The sequence below is a fragment of the Lepisosteus oculatus genome, chromosome 11 (assembly GCF_040954835.1).
Source record: "Lepisosteus oculatus isolate fLepOcu1 chromosome 11, fLepOcu1.hap2, whole genome shotgun sequence".
Lineage (NCBI taxonomy): Eukaryota > Metazoa > Chordata > Actinopteri > Semionotiformes > Lepisosteidae > Lepisosteus > Lepisosteus oculatus.
The window spans coordinates 17,040,204-17,063,910 of NC_090706.1; the positions used below are offsets into that span (position 1 = coordinate 17,040,204).

Sequence of the window (23,707 nt, forward strand, 5' to 3'; positions counted from 1 at the left end):
CAAAATTCAGCTCTTTGTGAAGACCATTATTCCTTTCTCCGTGTGTGTGTGCACGCGCGTCTGTTTCTGAAGAGGTTTTGATCATTTGTATTTGCCATCAGACAAAACGTGATCCAAGCACTTCAGGTTAAGATCTGAAGGGCAAACTTACTGGTGTATTCCACAACTGCTCCTGTAAATAAAGGACTGACAAGCTTAGAATACAAAGGGGGGTGAGTCAGTTAAAGTATTCCCATTACTATATAGTCTTAAGGCCTCACCAGCACATTTTTTACTTATCAGGAAGTCAAAGATGTAAGACAGAGATGGCAACAGCAGCAGTTTGAAAGGCTGACAGGTTTTTTTTGTTTCGAACGCCTGAGGGTGCGCCTAATTTTACATGTAGGAAAATGCACACTAACCGGCGCTCTGCAGGGCTGTTGCCGCCAGTAAGACCAGCATACAAGAGATTTCTAGCTGGAGTTCAGTTTGTATGTTGTTAGCCGTTTGGAACTCTCTTTTGTGTTGTCACAAAGAAACCAAGATTATTCGTTTAAATGTAATGCTTCACAAATTAACAGCTTTTAATAATATTTTAACGCATACGGCGGACATTGCAGGTAGTTCGAGCCGGCTTACCAGAGCGGTGACGTCACCGCCCTGCCCTATGAATAGCAGGGACCGCAGCCGCAGGGCTGATGGGAGATCTCCCTTTAGCTCAACTGTCTGGGTCCCTGTCGAGTGACGCCGGAGGGCCGGGTTCGAGTCCCCAGCGATGGGGGGCAGGCGAGAGCGCATACCCACGTGAACCCGAAAACGCTACAATATGTATATATCGTACACTTAAAAAGTTAAATAATTTACCTCTACTTCACGGTAATTGCAGTCAAATACAACTGTTTCCGGTATGCACGGTATAAAGGACAATGCCGTTATTGCAGTTAAATACCGGAAATAACATTTGCGCGCTGAAAGAGTATATACGTGCATATCTTAACGAAACACAAGGAAATGGACAGATAAATTGCACTTTTCGAAATGTGGCGTTTATGCCACCCTTCAAGTTCCTTCATGAATTACAGCAGTGAACAAAATAATGAAGAAATGGCCAGACAATCAAAAACAGCGTTCAAACGTGCAGAAGACATGTCCCAAACCTACACACCTTGCTAGCAGCAGGTCTTCACGCTGCAGACGGCGGCGGCGTTCGTGTCGCGCCTGCTACACAAATAGGCGGGGCTTCTCCAACAGCCCGCTCTCGACACTCCAAGGGGGCGGGGCTTCGCCTACAACGTGAAAAACGTGCGCGCCCGCAGCTCCGTCGAGAGCGGGTTGTACGCGCCACTAATTAAGCCCCTCCTTTTATTAAATGTAACTCCTGAAGCGAAGGCACTTCAATTTTCATATTCTCAAGTGCCCAGCCTGTAAATAATGGGTCTCCAGCCCTGGTTCTGGGGAACACCAATCCAGCAAGTTTTAATAGGGTCATCGTTATATCACCGGATGTTATAAACTAGAAACATCTGAACAGAATGATCAATTCGGCAAGCCACTGACTACAGTAAGTCTTAGGGCGCAGCCTCTCAAAGACTCGACTCCTCTTTGCTGATCACATTACTTCAGCTGATCAACAACTTGTCCTCTGCCCCCAGGTTTTATGCGAGGTGCCCTGCAAGAGTCATTGGACAGGGGGTTGGGGTTGTTTTAAGTCACACACCTGTACAGAAACAAATCTGCAGCGTATGTTCAGAAAATTAAACATACGAGAACACTTCTATGAATCCACCAATCATCCATACTGAACCAAAATGCATTTGCATACCAATCTCTCCTGGTACATTTTGTCACTTAATCTGAAAACAAAACTGCAACATAAGTATTTCCTTCCTAAACCCCAGCTGGCTTGTAAATCGCAATCCAGACAGTTCTGAATACCCTATTCATATTGATTTTGTATAAAATGTCAGTTCTGACTGTAGTAATAAAAAAATGAAGGGGGTGAACTGTCTACTGCCAACTGGTCCTGCAGGCTTCAGGACAAGAGAGCCGAGGCTTCACATCGGACAGTTCGAACCCGGGGCTCGGAGGGATTCGGCACAAGCGGATCAGGATAGACCCAGATCGGAGCTGCGCCCTGCCACCGACCACGGAGCCCGGACTTCCCAGCCCCACTGCATCCACGATTTCGGCAAGCACAGAGATACTGCGTGAATGCGAGAACACGCCGGTCTGCCCGCCTGACAAACGGGCGAGAAGGTCTGCGCCCGCTGCTCTCTCATTCGCTGCCGCTGTTAGACAAGAGGGGCACCAGAGTACTTTGATCCTCTTCATTCCTGAATTGTCACGAGGTTAAAAGGATGAACCGGGCCTCGGGCAAGTCAAGGAAAGAGGTGGCATGAGGCAGAGACTCAGAGCTGGAGACTGCTCCCCACAGACGAGAGGGCCAAGGAGAAAGGGTCGATTCCGAACATCCAACAGGCCCTACCAAGGACCTCTTCGGAGAGTGAGAAGATGCCGGCACGCCCAACCAGAACCCATGCGGAAATGGGAGGGAACGCGCAAACTCCACACAGACAGGCACCGGAGGCCCGAATTGAGCCCGGACCCTGTCACTGTGAGACGGCACCCTGAGCGTCTCACCACCATGTTGTCTTAGCTCGCAGCAGAAGTGTGGGAGGTATTCATTCACATCTTCCCAGAGCCTGCTGTTGGCAGCTCAACCCGCAAGTCTAACCTGCCTCAGAGAATAGCTTCAGGTCAGGGACTCAGGACAGGAACGCCACAGCAGGAAGGGGAGTTTGCGAACGCCTGACACAAGCAACTGAGGACAAGACAGCCCTGCAGCCCTGCCAAGCGACCTGTTAGTGACTTGTGTACTTCCCGTCGAGTGTACACACTGCTGCAGGAGCACAGTCACTGACTCTCCCAGGAGTTCACACAAGGTAAAGATAGGGAAGATTACGCAACAGGTATTGATTTTCCACACGGGCAGGGAGCCAGAATGATCTCAGATTTAGCTCAGCGACAGAGTTAGCTAGCAGGCTTTGTCCCTTCGTTTCTAATGACATTTCCTGAAGCTAAGGTAAAATATGGCAGCTAAATGCACCAAAACAAACAGGTAGTGCTGTTTTTTTTTCAGTTATTAAATTAGGTCGACAACCTGTTCACCTAGGGTCTCGTGCTTTCCTTTGACCTGCTTTTTAGAGACAAAGAGAAATCCCTCCTTAGCTCCTAGTCTCCAGCTCTCCTCGATACAAGGCCTAACACAGCAAAGCATTTTCTCCGCCTGGAAAAAACAACACTGCAGATTGATTTGTATTTTGCGAAAGCATTAAGCAAAATAATCTTGTTTCACACTTTGCTTGATTTTTATTCTTGCTCCAGTAAGGGCAAAGTAAAGAGCAGACCTAGTGAAGCACAGGGAAACCAGGGGAAAGGATTTACAAAACACAGGAGTGGGAAAAGCAGTAAACAACTCATACAAAAAAAAAGTAAAGACAAGTAAACGTGTGGCAAAGCACAGGACAATGACGGTAACATGCAAAATATGGTGGAAAAGTACTGTTGCAAACAAAGAAGAGTTAAAGGGTAAACTACTGTTAGAAACTGCACTTGGCTGGAAGGAACAACAACCAAAATTGAGCGTTCAGTAAACGGTCTTCCAAACTGATTTGACTGAATGTTTACCCGTGATGTGTGCTGTCGCAAGCCAAGTGTATGCAAAATAAATTTATTTTCAAAATGACTATCTCTCCATTCCAAATGAAGTACTTTGCAGTTGTCTGCTAATTTACCTAATTGTCTCTACAGGTGCAAAACCATGTGTTAATGCATCGCGTTTGACAGGCACGGTGAAAGAGGCCATGTGGTTAATAGACCAAGTCAATTTGGGATCTGGCATGCATTTCAGGTTGGCAACAGGGCACCCAAAGCCTATATCTAGTGGTTGTTGACGTGACTCCAGGTCAGATTTGCACTTAAGTCATGTCCACCTGGTGCCATGTGCTTATCTGTTTGTGGACAGGTGCCCATACCACAAGCCCTAAACCATCAACGCTAGTGCCTCTACTGCCAGTTTAGTTGGCCTTGTGCTTACAGGCATACCAGAGCCCCTCCAGTCCGATTTTGAAGTATTTTCCCCAGTGGGGCAATGGGCAAACAAACGCCCCTTTAGTGCACTGTACTGTATGATACACCCAAAAGAGAAGGACCAGAAGCCAGGACAGCAGTCCACTCCACATGAAAATGTGCATGCAGAAACAATACAACTGAAACAACACCAGGCACAAAGCAGAGCAGGCACAGGAGGGAAACTGGAAATGCACTGTTTCTCTCCTGTCTTGTGTGTGTGTGTGTGTTAGTGTGTGTGTGTGTGTTTGTTTTCAATATACAAGGGATCAGGATGAATACTTATAACACAGATACCCATACACACTCTTTTCAGCTGGGTCATGATCTGATGTAGCACAACTGCCCATCATTAATGGTTGTTCCTGTTCATTGCCTCTAACGCAAAAATGATCCCTTCAAGCACATGTATTCGGACACAAATGAATTTCAACACGCTCTGTAGAAGTATGTACCGTTACCCTTAAATCTACAAAGAGATCTCTCCTTTAAAAAAACAGTGTGTGTGTGGAAAGTGGGGGGGACTCCCCCGAAAAGTTTCAGTGTACTGTTCTGGTATCAATTAGGCTTAAATTGCCTTTTAAATTTTTAATTGCCACCTCATGCTAGACATAAGGGCTACTGCCTTAATTAAAAAAATATATGTAAAAAAAAAACATTATAGTAAATCAAGCTTTTAATTTCACATCCAACTGCACTTTCTCCTGATCTCGCCCATTCAAAAACCGCAGTTCGCAGAAAAAGCTCATCTTCTTGGATAAAAGAAGTGACACTTTCCAAGGGGGCTGTGTTCTGCCGTTTAAATAATTAAAGCTGCTGTCACTCCTTGCGGAATGACATTACTGCCCCTAACGCGCAGCATGGTTTAGGTTTTACTAGCGGCAGTTTACAATGAAATGAATCATATAGCTAAGAGATACGCAGTAAAAATAACACACACACAAGGGATCTAGTGTCCTTCTCCCGCTCTGAGCGCAGGCAAATGACAATTACATTACATCTAATTACGCTAAATGCACACTGCAATTCGTCAGCACGCCTGTACTTTGATAGCCTCAGCTTATCGCATACTGATCCGCAGGGTAATGATCTTATGGGGCCCATTCAGACCTTCTGAACTGTCACGGGCTGTAAAACAGCACTGCTCTGCAGTCAGTCCAGGAAAAGCACGCTGAAGCGGCACCTGTAAATAATGGTGTGATGATGCACTCAGGGCGACAGAGTGGTGTTTTTTGAGGAGAGGTGAGAATCTGCATCAGGTTCAGGTCTTGCTGATGTGGGGAAAGAGGCGCAGCTGACAGAATGGCAAACCCCCCCACTCTTGCACCTGTACCTGTAGTGGCATGTGTTGTCAGGCATCCTTTGAATATTTTCACCCAAAGAGATGCAAAACAGGGAGCAGGAGCTGGTGGTGGCACATGCATGCTTTAGTCACTGCGTATGTAACCCAGTCTCAATGCATCCTGATAGCAGGCAGGAGCTACTTGTATACGATGTCCACCACAGCGCAGGAGTCGTCATGGAGAACCTAGGTACAGAGTCTGGTTGGGACAGCTGTAGGAACTACACCTCCCATAAACCCACTGGGCGACTTCCTGATGGCGCGTACGTCACGTCCAGCGTCTCTAAGCTGCCTGGTGCGCGAAAACTCATATGGGATCCCATATTTTAAGGTTTATTTTAAACTTAATTCTAATAAAAATAAGAAATGGTTTGCAGAGGTTGGCACAGGAAACTAACTACCTAGGACGCCACTCCTGACTGCTGTACCACCAGCTGATCACCCGGTTACAGGTACATGGGTCTCTGAAGGTGGGGTATCTTCCTTTGAGAGGTCACCCCCGCTGCTGGTGCCAGCAGGAGGCGCCACAGGGCGCAGCCCATCAGCGAGCTGCCAAGCATTGACCTTCTCCTTCCCTGCTTTCTGAACAAAGGTATTTTTTGAAGAAATCACAGGGTCGTCCCATGGATTGGAAAATAAGGCTCCTATTGTGCTGTACATCACGTCAGGGTTTCCTAAGCCGCAGGAGCGTGCTCGGATTTGACTGCTGCAGCCTGTTTCGTTAATATCAGTTCCACATGTCTGTCTACGCAAACCTGCCCCATGGCAAGAAAACGAGGGGATGAACAAGTCCGGCACTCCACAGCCGTGCAACAGGAGTCGCCTTTCCATCCCTTCCCGGGGACACCAAGCCCTGCTAAGCGTTTGCTTGTCTGTGAGAGAGAGTTAATTGAACCGAGGAGGGAAAAACCAATACTTGTCATCCAGTCTCTCGCTGCCCTACCATACAGACCACAGCGAACACAAACAGTGCAAGACAGATGAGAATTTTTGTTGTTTTTCCCTAAGGATGTCTTCTCCTTTTTTTTTCGAATAAATACAGTGTGTAACAATTTTTCCTTTGGGGAAGATGGGGGGGGGTGCTGACTTCCCAAGCTTGCTGAGGTTCTCCAATACACATTTATTTGATTTTCGTCTCCCCCGCAGTGTGTGCCGTAACTACAGTAACGCCATAACACAGTGAGCGCGGTGAGGCCGCCACAGCTGATCTGCCAAGCATCTGCGCCCAGGGACTGGGAGGTCAGGATGGGAGAGAGGCGCACACCCCACATTCCCCTGTCCCGTCCCCTCCTCCCACTCCCTCTGCACTCTTCCTCTCTCTCGCTCCAAGAAAACGAGGTCTGGAAGCAGAGCCGGAATGCGATCGAAGTCATGGGGATGTTATACGGCAAAGTCTTGCAGTCCCGACTCGGCACAAATGGGAAAATAAAAAATAAAGCAGGCAATTACAGTTCCAGCACAGTCCATCTCAATAATAAGAAATAGATTGTTTGTTTTATGTTCTAAGAAAGAGCAGACCTGGTGCAAAAACAGGCATGTAAAAACCCTGTGCCAGGGCTGAAGACCCATAACAGTGTGTCTGGAGGAGGACAGCTGCAGGACCACCCAAGCACATTTCAATTGGGGCTCGGCTCAGGCAGTCTCAGCCTGGTCCTGCAAGTGAGCTGTTAAGTAGGAGAGTCTGCTGAAGGCAATCTGTGCCAGACCCAGTGTTATGTTATTTGGAATCTAGTATTTGCATACCACTAAGTGCCTCACCTGCTCACAACTGTAAGAAACAAAACAGAAAAGGTACGCCATGAGCCCTGCAGGCAAAATACAAAGAACAAGCGATTAGTCATAGAAAATAGTTTCCTCGGGCAGTTTTAGAATACAAGAAAAAAATAGCACAAAGTAATTACGGGTCCCTTTACTATAAATATTTATAATATAAGAGGTTAATTAATTGAAAATATATTTTTTCAGGGGAAGTGCAAAAGAAAACTTTTGTCTTGTGGACAGCTGCAAAAAAGCAATACTCTAACCGGAAACGGAAGACAGTTAATGACAATGGCACTCTTCTCTCCAGCAATGCAGCAGACGCAGAGTGGACACCAGGTGAATTGTGTTAACTGGCTACCGGAACCTGGATATGCAAATCACTTGTTCTCCCTGAGAAGGCACTATACAAAATATGAGTGAATTGCACGAGCTGAGAAAATGCTCCACTTTTTTTCTGTTTTAAGGAAACCCTGCAGATGTGGGTGTTTAGCTGGGCCTAGGTGCCTAGACATATGATTCTAAAGGCATGCCCAAATTTCAGTTTAGTAAAAACAAACTCCTGCATGTACTAATTTTAATGCTTATCAAAACCTTGTTTCTTTCTTTCACTTTCGAACTATACTTTGCTTGTCAGCACCCATCAAAATTAAACCACTTTCTGTCAATCCCTGTAGTGCCTAATTATATAACGTAAGCCATAGTCAGACTTGGTCTTGGAATCCATTAATTTTGTAATGACTGCTATTGCCACTCATTGTTAGGGGATACTGTATTTTATTTATTAAATGGGCTGATTTTTTCTATTATTCTTTGGATTAGTTCCACCGAAGCAGCTCAGTTGACATCTTGAGGTTTTGGACTTTAAGCCACCTGCCTTCAGTTGGTGAAATCCAGCCGTGAGTTTTGAACATACTATTGGTGGAAGGATTCAGGACTCCGTGGTCTTCCCAGTCCTTTTCCAGTACGAGGAAACGAAATTTTAGGAGATCTCTATTTTTAAGGAACAAATCAATGACTGATGGGCCTGGCAGCTGATGGGGAGAGGTACATGGACATCAGGGCATGAATAAGTAAGAGAACAGTGTTCATGCTCTAGCATGATGAAAGGTACACCACCCTATCACTTTCACAATCTCAGCCCTGGTCAGCATTACAAACCTGTGAAAACCAACACCAAAGACAGGAGAGCCATGAGGACAGGAGAGCTCCGTTTTCACAGCCTCACCACTGAGTGTCTCCAGCTGTTAATTCAGATCCACTCAGAAGCTCCTCATGTCCATCAGCCTAGGAGGCTTGGACAAGACTGGCTGGACACACTAGTGCATGTGTTACTGGTGTAGGATCTGGATGAGTCCGTGTGTGTGTGTGTGTGGTGTTACTGGTGTAGAAGTTGGATGAGTCCATGTGTGTTGTGGTGTTACTGGTTCAGGAGCTGGATGAGTCCGTGTGTGTGTGTGTGTGGGTGGTGTTACTGATGCAGGAGCTGGATAAGACATCATTTGCAGTTTCTGGGTGCTTTCATACCTAAGTTATATGTGAGGAGCTATAAATAAATATATATACTGTAGATACTATAGCGAGTGCTGAGAAACTACCTGCTATCAAACCCTCCTCCCGGACAGCCACGCAGTTCAGGCGCAGTCAAGAACAGCGAAGCACTCGGTTATAGCCTTTAAACTGCATGGCACTCCGGTAAAAACTGACTTTCATATTTAAATTTAACATTGTCCATGCCACCGTCTTTACAAAACACCACAGTCAAGGCTCTGCGGGCTGGGGTACGTGATGGACCGTAACGGCGTCAATTTCCAACTGAACTCCAGAGCAACGGGAAAGATCTTGGCTTCCCTTAGTGGAAACTGAACGGCGGCGACGTCTTCGTTCTCTTGTGCTCTTTTGTAAAAGGACCTCTGTGGGTCTGCACTCTCAGTCCACCTTCCAGCACAGCGCGGTGGATTGTGTAAGCTGTACTTACATTTTACTCACCGAGAAGACAGAAGACGCGCCTAACCCCCCCCAAAACTATACACGCGCAGAGTGGTCCCCAGTTTCTAGGAAAGAGCAGACCTGGCGCAAAAGTAGGTACAGTATGTGGAAACTCTGTACGTATGGACGCTTTCATGAAAGCAATGCTGACGTCACCATATAAGTGGTTCCATATGTACGGCGTTCGCGCTCACATTAACTCTTTAGGACTGAACTGCAGCCCGTCGGTATTCTACAGGTCTTCTACAGGGGCACGAATATTCATCCTCAGTCCTCCCCATCAGCACACACACAGACAAACAAATGTCCGGGCTGCAAAGCTTACGGATCACACGGAGATTTATTGTGAGAGTATTTCCATGTTCCCCCTTTTGAAGGGCTAACGCGAAGCATTTGCGGGGATCTGGAATAATTCGTACCGCACGGTTGTGTAGAAGGGTTTTATTTTTATTGTGGAGGACAGTTGTTTTGTAGAGGCGCAAAACTACACGTGATCTTCATATAGTGTATCGCACATAGTGTATCCTATATCCTATAGCCTGGAGCCCTGACTGCAGAACAATGGTCTTTTCAGCACTCGCTAAACTGCTCGGGAGGCTCAGCAGATCGTCGCCCTCGGCTACACTTACAGCCCGTTTGGAGCGGGGATCCAGGAGGTGGAACTGTCCGTATTCTCTCCCTCATTAAACCCCTCTCTGTTCACTCAGACTGTAGGTCCAAGTTCATCCTTGTGACAACCATTCCGTCTCGCTTACTATTCCGGGGCTGAGAGTAAAACGATTGACGCCCAGGGAAAAAACAAAAACGAAGACCACGGTCATTTTGTTACAGGACATTCATACAAAAGAGTTCTTCCGTTTTTTTTAAGTGTGGGTGCCAAAATATTTATTTGGGACTTTGTATTTTATGTATCATTTGTATGCGAGATTAATAAATTGTCTAGCTCAGTGGTCCACATTATATTTTGTGTACAGTATTTTTCATATTTGCGAGAGTATTTTAAAGAGACATTGCCCTGGTTTACAGACGTTTTTCCCCCTCCCTGCGGTTCAAAATCAACCTAACAATTACTGAAATCTTAACGTTAAAGCTTTCTGTAGTTTTGTCCAATGGGCTTGACAAATGGATTATCAGCACAGATGTGACATGTCATCTGCAGATGTTGGGACAAGCAGTGACGCTTCTGCAGCTCTTTTGATGGTCACCCAGAAAAGAGCCGAAAATAAAGACGCAGGACTGACACAGCCTGGAGCGCGGGCTGTGACTCGACCGCTTTCCCTGCCTGCTCACACGTACTTCAGGCGGACCGACACAGGCCTAGCGCCGGTCTGGGCACCTCGGCTCCTGGGCTCATCCCGGAGTTCGGGGGTCGGGGGTCGCGCGGTTAGGAGCGAGCCAGGTGTTGGGAAAAGGCGCGCTCGGTCGCTGCGCGAGCCCTGGAGGGAGTGCAGGTGCCGGGGCTGAGCGGCGGGAACTTGTTGCCGGCTTTCTTCGTGTCCATCCGAAAACAAATGGCACTTTTACAACAAACCCTTTTTTTTCATCTCACTGGAAGGGTAAAATTGAAAACAAATCCTCATTTGCAGCGATGACCTGGGAAGACCCCGCTCACACAGCAGGGCATTACACCGGCGCGATGCGAGGGAAATACTTCGCTCAAGGGTACAGCAGTGTCACACAGAATTACAGGTCCAGGGCCCTGATCGCTACAGGCTTTTTAAATATTAAAAACTACCCGCTTTTTAAGAAAAAAAAGCTACACCATTAATACTTTTAATTCTCCCAACAACCTGGCCAAGAGCAACACGTATATTATTAAAAATGTGAAAAATATCTATGGTGATTATCATGAACACGAAAACACTCCAATACTTAAGACTGTATACTGTTCCTCTTCGGCCGAGTTTGCTAAGATGTGCTAATAGTTGTGTTACTATTTCAGCAAAATAAAGCTGTGGAAAGTATTGTGTTCGCGTCACGTGTATTGTTTCATCTTTACAAAACTGCGAACTAGTTAAGTAAATGAACCGGCATTAAACTGGACTTCAGCGCTTCTGGCAGGTCGAAAGTGTGGTAGGCAGATTTAACCTTAAATGTCAAAGACGGAAATAACAGAACATGGAGGAGCGCACACAGGCTGAATGCAGAGTTAGGTTTCAGCCGGTGCAAGCGGATTAGCAGCTGTATGCGGATGCTGACCCTGGCCAACACGCCGCGGTTCCAGGCGCAGTGACGAGCCCGGATCCGGTCACTGTGTCTCACCCGCCGGGTGCCGGTCCTCTACCTCCGGGCTGCCGCACGGCGATGACGTCATCGCCCAGGTATACACCACCGGCCCGAATTCGCGCGCCCTGGGCGCACGTGTGCAAAATAAAAAGCAGCTACAAAATACCTTCCAAAATACCAAAATACAAAATACCTTCGAACAAGAAAAAAAGAAAAAACAGGGGGAAATAATTGAAGCTTCGGGCTCGAATTACGCCTGGCCCGCAGTTTCGGGGGGCGAGGCAAATTTTAAACTTTAGTAAACGTGAGCCGAGAGAGAAAAGAGTCCGTGAAGGGTGAAATGTGACTTCGGTCCCGAGCTGCACACTTCAGAAAAACCTCACTCGGGTGCACCCTTACACAGTTTACCCACGTGTTCACAGTAAGTCCTACAGTTCGCTAACAGACGGTACGCTACACATCAGATTTTATCTTAACCGTCGAGACGAAAAGTCGACCCCAACTAAAATGTATCTAAAAAATCTGCACTCGCTCTAACATACATAATTCCTGCAAATGGAGGAGTTACTCGATATTTTTTTAAAACGACGCATTTCTCGAACTAGCCCTGCGCTGCCCCCCGGGGCTCGAAGCCAGCTGGTCGGCGAATCTGCGCGCCGCTGTCGTGTAAAACGCCCTGACCGCTCGCTCTCAGACCGGCCACGTCTTAACGTGGCATCTCGGCTGCAACATCACGGGCGACTGGCGAAGCAACACGCTGCTTCCGGCCCCACCAGCCCTCGCAGCGCTTAAACTCCGTTTTGTTTAGTGTTTACAGCCTGGAACGCTGATTTGTAGCTAAGGCAAAAGATCGCAGAGATCTTTCATTTTGCTAGAATCTTCCTCTACCACTTTTTAACCGCAGTAGCAGCGCCGCTAACAATGATGATCAACTCGAGCCGAAATGATGACGCTGGCACATGGAGACAGTGTTAGGTTTTTTTAATGGGTTCTGGGAGGGTTTGCCAATTAAAAAGCGACAATGTTACTTTTTAAGAAAAAGACTGCGCCAGACGTTCTTTATAAAATAGTACGGGGTAAAACTTTTTTTTTTTACTTTAAGACTTACAGGTGGGTGGTCGCTTTAAACAGAACGCGTGGCAACTGTCGGGGAAACTAAGTGATCTCTCTGACGGCCTTTAATAATGAGGCTAAAGTAGCGCCGACCCTGTCAGCAGCGCGCGGCCCCACAGCCCGCGAGCCGGGAAAGGAACGTGCCTCTGCTGGCCTCCCCGCGCTGCCCCTTCCTTTCACGCGGCGGCTTCGAACCGCGGCACTCGCGAGCTCAGCCGAGCCGCTGTACAGGATGACATTTCCATCGTCACGCGCGCCTCGTTAGCATCGCGTGGAAGCGTCTCTTTCACCCCCACCCCCCCCAAAAAAACTGGAAAAAGTCTCCACACACACACACCCCTCACAGGTTTGAGTTTCGCCCTTGCCCGCCTGCCCTGAGCAGCCGCCGTCGCGCTCTCCAGCAAAGCTTTTTACCGCTGTTAATAATTCATCGTCGATTGTTTACATCTGTACCATCTCCCGGTTTCTGTTTTTAATTATTAACCACAATTAAATGAAAGATAAATATGTATTAAAGAAGGGGGGGGGGGGGGGGAGAGAATCTCCAGACTTCGGATTCCTATAGAAAAAAAACGAGGCGGGGGAGAGCTGGTGGTGAAATTCTGTAGAGACACCAGAAGGTGGAAGCTAATTAAAACCGCGCTCCCCGCATTTCCCCATCGCCACCGAGACAACCCTCGGCCACATGTACACCACAGCGGCGGGGTGTGCCTCACTTGACAGGCATTCTATAGATTCAGACCAGAAAATAATGTATACTGTACATACACACACACGCCAGATACGGAATCATGATCAGGCTGTGCTGCTGTTTCTGCAAGATGCAAAGTTTTCTCCTACGTTCGCTGCAGGGTAGAAACCAGCTACAGGCTGTTAAGACTGGGGGAAAGGTGCATTCCATAGCTCTTGCACAATATGCGAAAACACATTTATGATATCATAACAAAATTGGACTGAATAGGATACAGTACACACACACACTTTATGTAAGTACACACGTGCTCTGTATATTGTCTGGTTTCTTTTGCAAATTAACTTTAAGTAATGGAAAACAAAAACGCCCGACGTCAGCTGCGTTATTTTTTCACGTTCTGATTTGTCTGGAACAATTCTAAAACATAATGGTAACATACGTTGATTAATTCCGGGAAAAATGTTGTTTTATCTGTTTTTTTAACACCTGAAAGCGATGATAATAAAACGGAATAAAAACTAAAACGGTTTAAAATGGCTCTTTTGCCGTTTGCCCGAATGTGGTCTTTCGGGTACTGGCAGACTCTGGGCTTGACGTCCCGCGGGGACCCTGTCCTGACGTGTGGGTCTCCAGTACTGCTCCATTCTGCAGTTTGCTACTAAACAAACTGACAAACAAGTTAAATTAGTAACCGTTAATTTAGGAAAGGAGCTTAACACTTCCAAAATTATACCTTGTCTTTCTAAACCAAAGCACTTATAGGCCACAAAACGATCCTCGGAGATACTCCAGTGCCGCGGTCTTTTAGTTAGACACCCTATAATGTTCTCCGCTTAAAACTACCATTTACTTAACAGCATATGTTTAGTTTTAAAACCCATCTGCAAAATTACTTGTTACGCTTTGCATGGATCCCGTCTGCCTGGGTGCAAAATAAGGTTTTGATTAATATACTAAAACAGACAATAGTGAAAGATAAATTAATAATCATTTAATGCTGACTTGCAGTAGATCTGTGAAAACACAAGTGTTTTCTTTGAGGCCTAAACAGGCATCTAATACAGAGCAAATCCTACAGGAAGCAAAGCACAATAAGCAAAGCGCTAGCATGGTTGTAAAATTAAAAAAAAAAGTGTTACTCATCTTCTGAGGCTACTTTGCACAAGAAATTTAACGCGAGGGAAATGTATTTGCGAAAGCCTCATCTTCATGGTTTATTTCAATAGCACTATGCAGAACGGCGCTTGTTTGTTCAGACATTTATCAACTAGTTTTGCAATGGGGCTAATAGATTTTCCTTTATATACAATCCGGGCACATTTGTTACCAGGCCAGAAAGTACAAAAAAAAAACAGATAAAAGAAAAGTATCGGATTAAGGACAAGCCTGAGGCCGATGAAAGGGTGGTTCGCAGGGTTAATAAATCCAAAGTTGTGTTTTGAAGAAAGGAATATATAAAAACAATTTTTGAGCCGCATGTGCAAATACAACCACAAATGTGCACATCTATAAAACAAAACAGATCAGAGAAGCTTCTCAACCCCTCTTGAAAAGGCCCCAGTAAACTCGCAGCTTCTTCGTTTAAAAAGGTGCCGGGGAAAGAGAAGTGAAAAGGCGATATTAACGAAATCTCCCGCACTAGCTCGTCCCCAAAAATCTTTATGTATGCAAATCTACAAAGGCTCCTTTTATATTTGCATTTACCTTAAGGCTCTATTGGAAACCTTAATAATAATTCCATCGAATTATTAATACACTTGAAGTCAAATCTCTCGCTCCTGCCAGTTTTAAAAGGACATTACGCACTTTAGCCTGAACTAATTATTCGGGCGTCAAAAAATGCACCTTCCATTGGCCCGGCAGCTGTTGTCATAACTCATTACCAATCATTACCTCCGCTCGGGACAAGCATTTCCGCTCGTTCTGACATTAAAGACATATCAATCACAAGAGCTGACAGACAGCAACAATCCCGTGGTCTCGGCTTCGAGCTAAAAGCTCGACGTTTGCGGTCGTAACTCGAGGAAAAGGTGAAGACTGACCACCTCCTTGAACTGCTGTGTGGAGTCTAATATCTGTCTAATATCGTGGTCCCCAGGAAACACCCTCCCCAGATTCAGATACAGAAATACAGAAAGAAAGAGCCCGTCTTCATTTTCGGGTCTGCACGCGTGTCATTGAGCTCATTCACTGCCTTCGCCGATTTTTCTCTGTCACATTTTTCCTCGTTATTGTTTGTGGCCCCGAACGTGTAGCGCGATGATGAGGATGGACACAAGAAAACTCCGAGCCACCGAAGAGGAAGACGTCCAAAACGCAACACATCGTTTCGAAAGGCAGAGCCCCGTGTTTTAAATCCCAAGCCATCGGCCTGGAGTGCCTCACGGTGAACATCAGCAGCTATCGCGCTCAGTTCCTAGATAGCAGGCCGATATCGCCGCTTGAAACTGCGGCACTGACCGCGACACGTACGGTACCGCCTTCCAGATCCTGCTTACAAAAGCAGCTGAATGAAAGAAGTAGACCTTTGATAAAATTCACGTTTAATAAAAAAAAATACAAATAATAATGAACAAGTCCTTGCTATTTATCAAGGAAAGCTGCTTTTTTTAAACAGATGAGGAAAGTCTGCCTCGAAAAATATTAATAATACAACCCCCCCGCCCCCCTCCCCATGAAACTTTATTCGTCTTTTTATTTCAATTTCCACGTCTGCCACAGAGCAATGTAGTGAACCTAACAGCGCTAAAACTTCCAGAGTCTGCACAGCCAACAGCCGGCCTCAGCGGTAACACACGCCGGAGTCCGAGCACGTCGGCGCTCCGGGGGAAACCGGAGGCGCCCCGAGGTGGACCGCCGGTGCACGAGCCCCGCACCGCACGCGCTCGGCAGCCCGGCTCCCGGATCTCGCCTCCTTCACCCTCACTTTACCCCCCGGGTTTCTGCTCTTCATCCTGCAACCGCCCCGCTGCAGACTGTTCGGAAAATAAGACCCCCAAAGTCACACTAAATCCATTTTCCAGTCTGCCCCCCCCCCCTCCTCCTCCTCTTTTTTTATATTAAATAGATTTGGGAGAAGCGCCATTTTCTCTACAAACCATGTGCAATGGAACGCATAAGAAAGCCTGTTGGAAAGATGCCATAAAAAAACTTAGTATCAGAAAGAGCTCAGGAGAAGACGCTGAGAAGTGTTTTAAAATAGCGACAGGAGCAGAGCACGTTGCGCCGTTCGGAAGCGAAGGTAAAGCGGTACAAAGAAACAATCGCAGTTATTACCTGTGTCAGGCAGTAAGGGGAATACATGTTTTAGCAGTAAAAATTGGAGAGCTTATTGAACTTGGATGGAAGTTTGCTGTGGTGCTGCATCGCTGTCTCTCGCCGTCCCCTTTACTCCATGCTGAAAACGTAACTCCGCCTTGAAGGCAGAAAATGAAAGCTACACAAAGTTTGGAAAAAACTTCTCTCTCTCTGCTCTCTCTCCCCCTCCCTCTTTTCCCAGCTACACCGAGCTGAAGGCCAACCCTTCTGCAGATTTCTGTGGCGAGAGTTCTTTTTTTTTAAATTAAATTAAATTTGAAGAACAAGACCTGCTATTCCGGGGAAGAGAAGCAAGGGCTGGATTGTGGCAGGCGGCCGGGGCGCTTGTCTCGGCGAAAGTACCGCGGGCCGAGCTCGTCCAGCCCCTGTCTTCAGGGCAGGTCCGTGTCGCTCTCACAGAACGTCTCAGCCGCTAACAAAGGACTGAAATACCTCTGTGCACAAAGACAAGCTATAAATTCCTACTGCGGTTCAACAATAGTTCTGAAATATTCTTGGAATTTGTGGGGAATTATTTGCGCCAATATTAGTTCTTCACTTTCAGGCTACATTTGAAGTTACGGGTCTTTCCTCGCTCTCATCACTAGCTAGTTCTGTAACTGGAGCCATGCAGGCTGTGTGCGCATTATGGTGGGGATAAACTGATGACCCGAGTTAGGCGACAGACGCTGCTACAAACAGCGCGAAATTAGGATCTTCAGCAAACTCGAGGAATCGAGACAACTTAAAATCCCATGGCTAGGCGTCTCACATCCAGCGCGGTGCTGTCGGTGGCACAAAGTGACTGCAGGCCTGGTTCGGTTCCGAGACTGGGGTTCCCGTCTCACTCGGCCACGGGCACGTCCAGAACGGGGATGGTCCCGAGTCACAGGGGCTTCGGGCGTGCTGCACTCTCAGCACGTCGGCCGCCCCGGAGCGTTAATATCCTCGGAGGAATCCATCAGAGACTCTGCTGCGGTCTCCGACCGCGCTCTGGTGAACCGGGGTTAGGCCCGTCTCGCCGCAAGTAGCGATATGTACAATCGACACGTCGGCGCGGCCAGTTCAGGTTTCTTTAAATCAAATATTCAAGTTCGACAAAGGATTGTCCAAAATCTTGACGATGTAAGATAGGAAAAATAAGAATTGTTTTTGAGACAATTCAGACCGAAATTAAATAGTCCGGGTTTAATGTTTCCCTGGTCCGTTTGTCTCAGTTGTTTTGGGGTTTTTTTTGCTCGTCTGAGTGAACACCCTGTCCGTTCGTGGAAATGCGCCCAGCAGTATAGATCGATTGACAAATAGATTTATACAATATCATACTACACGTCATGCAGACATCGAAGTGCGGCTAAAGTATATTTACTTTATAAATGACACAATGTCCATTGCTTGTTAAAATCACCTTCACAGTTTCCATTTCATTCAATGATCACACATGTGCGTGTCCAACGACAACTGCTTCGAATGCCTGTATTTACTAAACACGGGACGTCGACAAAAAACATTAACGATTTTTGGGATAGCTTTTTTTTATCTTGAACATTCCCGGAAGACCCTCCGTTTAACGCGTTTTATTTGACTCCAGAACCGTAACAATTGTCTCCAGCATTGTGTGACTTATCTCCGTTTGCTTTAGCTCTGGGTCTGGTGTCGTGATCGCCTCAACAATGGATCACAGAGCGGTTCTGCACGGAATGAGACAGGGAGAAATTAAGAACCGCTCTCTGCCGTCTGTGAGGAACCCAATGCCTTGTATCGGAAACCAAGTCCTAATTTCACTGTTTTACTTGCTCTTATGAAATAAAAGGTACGAATAAAAACTGTACAAAATGTACTGAATGTCTGCATTAAAATTATTTCGGTTTTTTTTATTGTGCTTGTATACAGGATCAATCGCAGATAATGTTTACACTGCACCACGGCTAAGTGCTAAAAAGATGTTTAATTCCTTGTGACACTGCGACAACACGCGTCACATGTAATAATCCAGGCTGAGGACTCTGGTTTCAGATCTTCGAGTTCACAGGTGAGATTCTGGCACAGGTTTACACAATGTCAAGTTTGTTTTTTTCATCTTGCTCTGCAATTCCTGTTAAATGGCGGAGGGCAATGCACAGAGAAGGTGTCGTTTCTCCCTCCTCTAATTCACCTGTCAAGGGTGCTCTGCTTCTGCTGGGTGCGGCGAGTGAGGCGTGACCAGTTGTTAGATGGGTTCACATCTGGTACACAGCTGGACCTTTCTCTCCAAACCCTGCTTTTCTTTCTCAATTTTACCCTCTGTCTTTTCCGTGTCAGATTGTTTACGGCTCGCACTTCAGAGTGGCGATTTCAATTTCCCTATATCCTGCTAGTAGCTAGCCTTTACCACTGATTAATCGTGTATTTCTGAAAAACGCTCAGATCCTTCTGACATATCAATGCTTTACTGTGCAAAGGACTGGTGTCCAGGACGTAGTCCTCCCATGAGCCCTGTGTCTGCCATAGAATGAAATGTGCCTGTATAATGAATGGATTAATTCTTTATTAATACATGTCTATGCATCAGGAGCTTGAGTCTAATGTGCATGTAGGTGACGTGTGCAATTACTTAACAAAATTATATTTTTATGCTAATTATCACAACCATAAAAACACCAGAATGTTAGCTCAATTAATCTCTGATGGGCTTTGGCGAGACTGAGAGTCACCAAACTATAGTGGGGACACAGTTCGAGCTGGTTCTGGTTATCAAATTCTGTATGAGGTCAACTGAATATTTGTTCAGCTTCTGTGAGTCTCCTGTTGTTTGCATTTCAAGTATTTGTTACTCTAAAAGTTCCATTTGCCTCACAGCAGTCTGTATCCTGCTTTTTTTAACGCACATAATTTATCATTTCTTGCTTTGTTGTGCAGAAGGAAATACAATTACAGCATGAGCACGCAGAAAGCAAAAAGCAAAAAAAAACTCTGTGTACTTGATTTAGCCAATGGGTAATTGCTATCAACAGTCCACAGGCAAGGAAACTAATCCTTTTGCATTTGTACAATATTAAAAATCGCTTGCATACGAGAATGCACAATCCGTGCAACAAATAGGTTAGCAAAACACAACGCGTCTGTATGTTACCGCCTTAGAAAATTAATACAAAAAAGTCAATTGTCAGACATAAAATGACAGCTATATTATTAATGAATGCCATAACAATGTGATGCAATTTCTTCATTATTTTAATGACATAATGGGGTTAATAATGAGGTGGTGAGCTAGCTGCCACAGTTACACAGATCCGCAAAAAGAAGAGAACAAGGACACCTGCTATTAACAGATATCTGCCACAGCCTGTGCAATTTCCCAAGCAATTACAATGGACACTGCAGTGAAGAGGAGTCACTGAGAGAGGTAGCTGGACGGGCTACAAGATTCCGGATCACAGCTTAAAAAGGAAGGTCATCCAAGCCAGAGCGCAGAAGCCCAGGAGCTCCTTAATTAGGATGAGCAAAACGAAACAAGCCACGAAAACAACCCAACAATTCGGACCTTAATGGCACCAGCTAGTTGTCACAGTAACACAGATAACCCTGGAGGCTAATTAGCGCCAAACGTTCCACCTTTGTTAATTGAATTAATTTGAATTCAGAACCCCTCTCCCCTGACACTTAGTGTCCTGAGGAGGGGTGGGGCACTGCCTCCCACCCCCAGCGCACGTGAAGTCTCCCGAACCGAGAATGAAAGAGCTCGACCTGGGCGAGCTCTGCCTGGCCAGGGCAGGGGGATGAAGAAGACTGGGGGGGCGGGGGGGCACTCGACAGGAAAGCCCATCTGGCCCACGCATGCAAATCAACACCCAGAATGTTTGATACACAGAGCAGATAGCTTGTTCACTCAGAGACTCAGGTCTCAAGCTCAGCACTGGCCATAAGCAGATCTGTTTCGTCAGTCACTGTGGCTACCTACAATTTGTATGAAAGACCGACTAATTGAATTAATCTGGACAGGCTGAAATACACACTATACCTAAGCACACAGAGAAAGACAAAGTTCACCTTGGTGTACAATGCAGTGAAAACACCACCGCACACTCACATTCTCCAAGACTTATCGAAGGCATTCTTGAAGCATGCCCAGGGGTGGTGAAGTCACTGCAGAATCACAGCCAACTTAGTGCTGGCATGGAGTCCTACAGATTTATGAGTTTTGGGCCCCGGACTGTACATTAGCATAAAGCATCTATATCAGATCCAGAGCTCCCCAATAGCTTGGGTACCAATGACAGCTCCCAGCCATAAAGTGAAAGAGGGTCACAGTAAAACTGCATTACCCCCCACCCACCTCCCACCCCATCCTATAGGTGAAACTGAAGCAAATTCAGAGTTGTAAAGGTAGCTCCTGCCACTTGTGATGTTTCAACTCTATACAGATATGCATGTGCCTAGTTCTGTTTATTTGCATTTGTATTAATAAAATACACAAGCAGTTACCTGGCCTCTTTACTGAGAAACTAGAATTCAAATAAAAAGGGAAGGAAGGAAATTATAGATTTATATAGAAATTTGCTGGCCCGCTCAGATGAAGCCATCTCAGAGCCACACACACTCCAGGCATTTAGTCAGACAATCTCAGCTACATGTCCTTATCTGTCACTCAGCGTTCAGACAGATCCACCTTTCCAAAAACATTAAGGCTGGCTGCAGGATTCGAACAGCAGGGCATTTACATGAACTAAAGAAAAATCAGTTAAACACTTCCCGCTGTTGAAAATGATTCAGTGAGTGCAGACATGAGCTTCTACATTGTATGGCTTTTCACCACCACCCCTTACCTAGGTCTTCACCACCTTCAGGTGAGCTTCACTGAAGAGCCCTCTACTGAGCCCCAGCTACCGACCTCTTTCACAAACACAACATGACGAGACTCAGCCCTCAATCATCTCAAGTCAGCCAAGAGGAGACTGTTCAGCCCTCCTCAGTCATCTAGTTGCTCAGTAAGTCATCAATCCTCCTCAGGCCCGCCATCGAAAGATCCCAGATTGTCAGCTCAAGACACCCACAACTCTCTGTGTAAAGAAGTACCTTGAATTTTCAATGTATTTATTTTTCTCATAATAACAGATACATAAAACACTGACACGCTAAAATCACTATCTCTCTTATTCAGTTCATCCCTTTGCTACTGAAATATTTCCCCAAGCTTAGGGAGACAAGATCTCATCTTCAATGATCTGTTCTAATTGATCCTCTAGTTGTTTAATAGGGAAAACATATTTAGTGAGATTGATCACCTCTCCCAGTTGAGGTCAGCAGGTTTTAAAAAAATAATAATTTTAGCCCTTTAACATGAGCCAACAAGAGCACATCAAGCTCACTAAAGAGCAGACATGAAGACCGCGGTATGACCATCTACAAGCTCATCTTGGAGCAGGGTCTGGCAGAGTCACTCAGTGCAAAAGGGCTGTGAAACCAAGGGGGAACAGAAACACTAGAGGAAAACAGGACAGACAGTTCCACTGTGCTCAGTGGCGTGCTCAATTTAATATGAAAGGGCAGCTCCATATTTTCATCCTGTAGCTCATGCATCTGCGCTTTGCCAATATGTTTATTTTACTCAATTTATTTCATGCAAAAACTTCAATACTGATTTATTTGTTCAGCTGATTTTCGTACACAAGTGCACTCCTTTATCTTTCAGTCTTTAATGCTCCACACCTCGCTCAAAAAACAGAGCTTAGACCTTAAATGCACCTTACACTCCAATCCTCGGGGCTCTGTGAGTTTTTCTGGTTTGCATTCCAATTAATATTTTAATGGCCTAATTAAGCTCGTTATTTCATTAACTGGGCCTATTAAACCCCTCCCCCCAGGCTCAAGCGGGTGACTTTAAGGAGAGCAATAGAGGCTGCTGTATCCAGCAATAAACAGGCTTGATTGGCTGCTGTTCGCTGACAGTATACTGGGACCACTGACAGGAACCAGCGCTCTGCTCTCATCTTCTCTGTAGGGAAGCGTCCTGTTACAAAGATAATGGGCAAAACTCATTGACTCTCCTGCATAACTGTCCCTCTGTGTATGAAAGCTTTTCATCTGCTTGCACTTAATGTTGCTCAAATCGGATGAATAAAAAAAAAAATCAAAACAGCAGATTTACTGCCTGTTCCCCAATGCACAGTATCGCAGACAGAATTACCCCAGTTATGTGCAATTCCTATCCCCCAAGATGCCTAACACAGTGACGCTGATTTCCTACAAAAAACGGCATCTGTGAGCTTCGAAAAGCCCCGTTCGATACAAGAGCTCTGCCCCAATATCCAACATATTTTTGGTTTAAATAATCCTTGACATTTTTAAAAATCTAATTCTTGCAAATAAAAATGCCAAACCGTTCTGGTTTTTGAAGCATTCAAGAATTTAACACCGTTTAGCCCTGGCAATGATGATGAGACCTTCAAGCTGTTGAATTCTGTAATGATGGCTTCACTGCCGACGGGCGGTTTTCTTGCAGCTCTTTCCAGTGGGGCAGAAACTGGGGAAGTTGCACAGGGGGTTAGCGGTGTGATAACGAGTGTAATAACTTGCAGCTGAGAGGGCCGCGTGTAGGGGTGGAACAATTCTCAGAGAGCACAGACACTAACAACAATGAATAAAAAGAAGAAGATTGGTGCATACCCTGTATGAATCAGATATTACAAAGCATTCAGGCAGCCCCTGCCCTCTTGGAGTTTCTTCATTCACCAGAAAGGTTTCGGTTGCCTGCAATGCAATATAACAGTCACTGAGACATCTGCGCCTTACACTCCTTAGTTACACCTTGCACTACAACAGTCAAGCAACTATTTTTTTACTTTAATTTTTATTACTGTTTTTTATTTTTTTAACATTTTTTTACTGTTTTACATCCGGTGTTTTCACATACATGTAGTTAAGATTTATATGAAACCAAAATTCAAACCGATTTTGGAATTTACAATAAGAACTCTCAAACAATTTATCTTATAACAGTTAAGGTTCTTTTTACCTTCTTTATACTTTTGCAAACATATACTGTACATGTGCACATTATATTTTAAGGTTTCTTTTCACCGTAGGTACAATACACTTTTTAAAGTGCAATTGAGCTGTGCTTCAGTTATCAAAACAAAATTCTGTTTAAAGGCCATTTGATTTGAATCCCCTAAATTCCATAATAATCAATAAGTCAATCCACT

At 45.6% G+C, this 23,707-nt stretch overlaps 1 protein-coding gene and 1 long non-coding RNA gene across 14 annotated transcripts in view; one reads left to right on the plus strand and one right to left on the minus strand.

Annotated features, from left to right (window-relative positions):
• Positions 1-23,707, minus strand: part of nfixb (nuclear factor I/Xb) — a 202,478-nt gene that overhangs the window by 142,093 nt on the left and 36,678 nt on the right. For 11 of the 13 annotated variants that reach the window (XM_069195841.1, XM_069195837.1, XM_069195842.1 and 8 more), the window contains exon 2: positions 23,169-23,252. The exons of 1 other annotated variant lie outside the window; for it this stretch is intronic. In XM_069195841.1, the coding sequence (XP_069051942.1) occupies positions 23,169-23,252 (84 nt within the window). Of the gene's footprint in view, positions 1-16,505; positions 16,706-23,168; positions 23,253-23,707 lie in introns of those variants that run through there. One more of the 13 variants, XM_015349041.2, reaches the window with a different exon arrangement.
• Positions 16,399-18,363, plus strand: LOC107077591 (uncharacterized). The gene is made up of 3 exons (XR_001478593.2): positions 16,399-16,470; positions 16,729-16,927; positions 18,166-18,363. It is a non-coding gene; the product is annotated as an uncharacterized lncRNA (long non-coding RNA).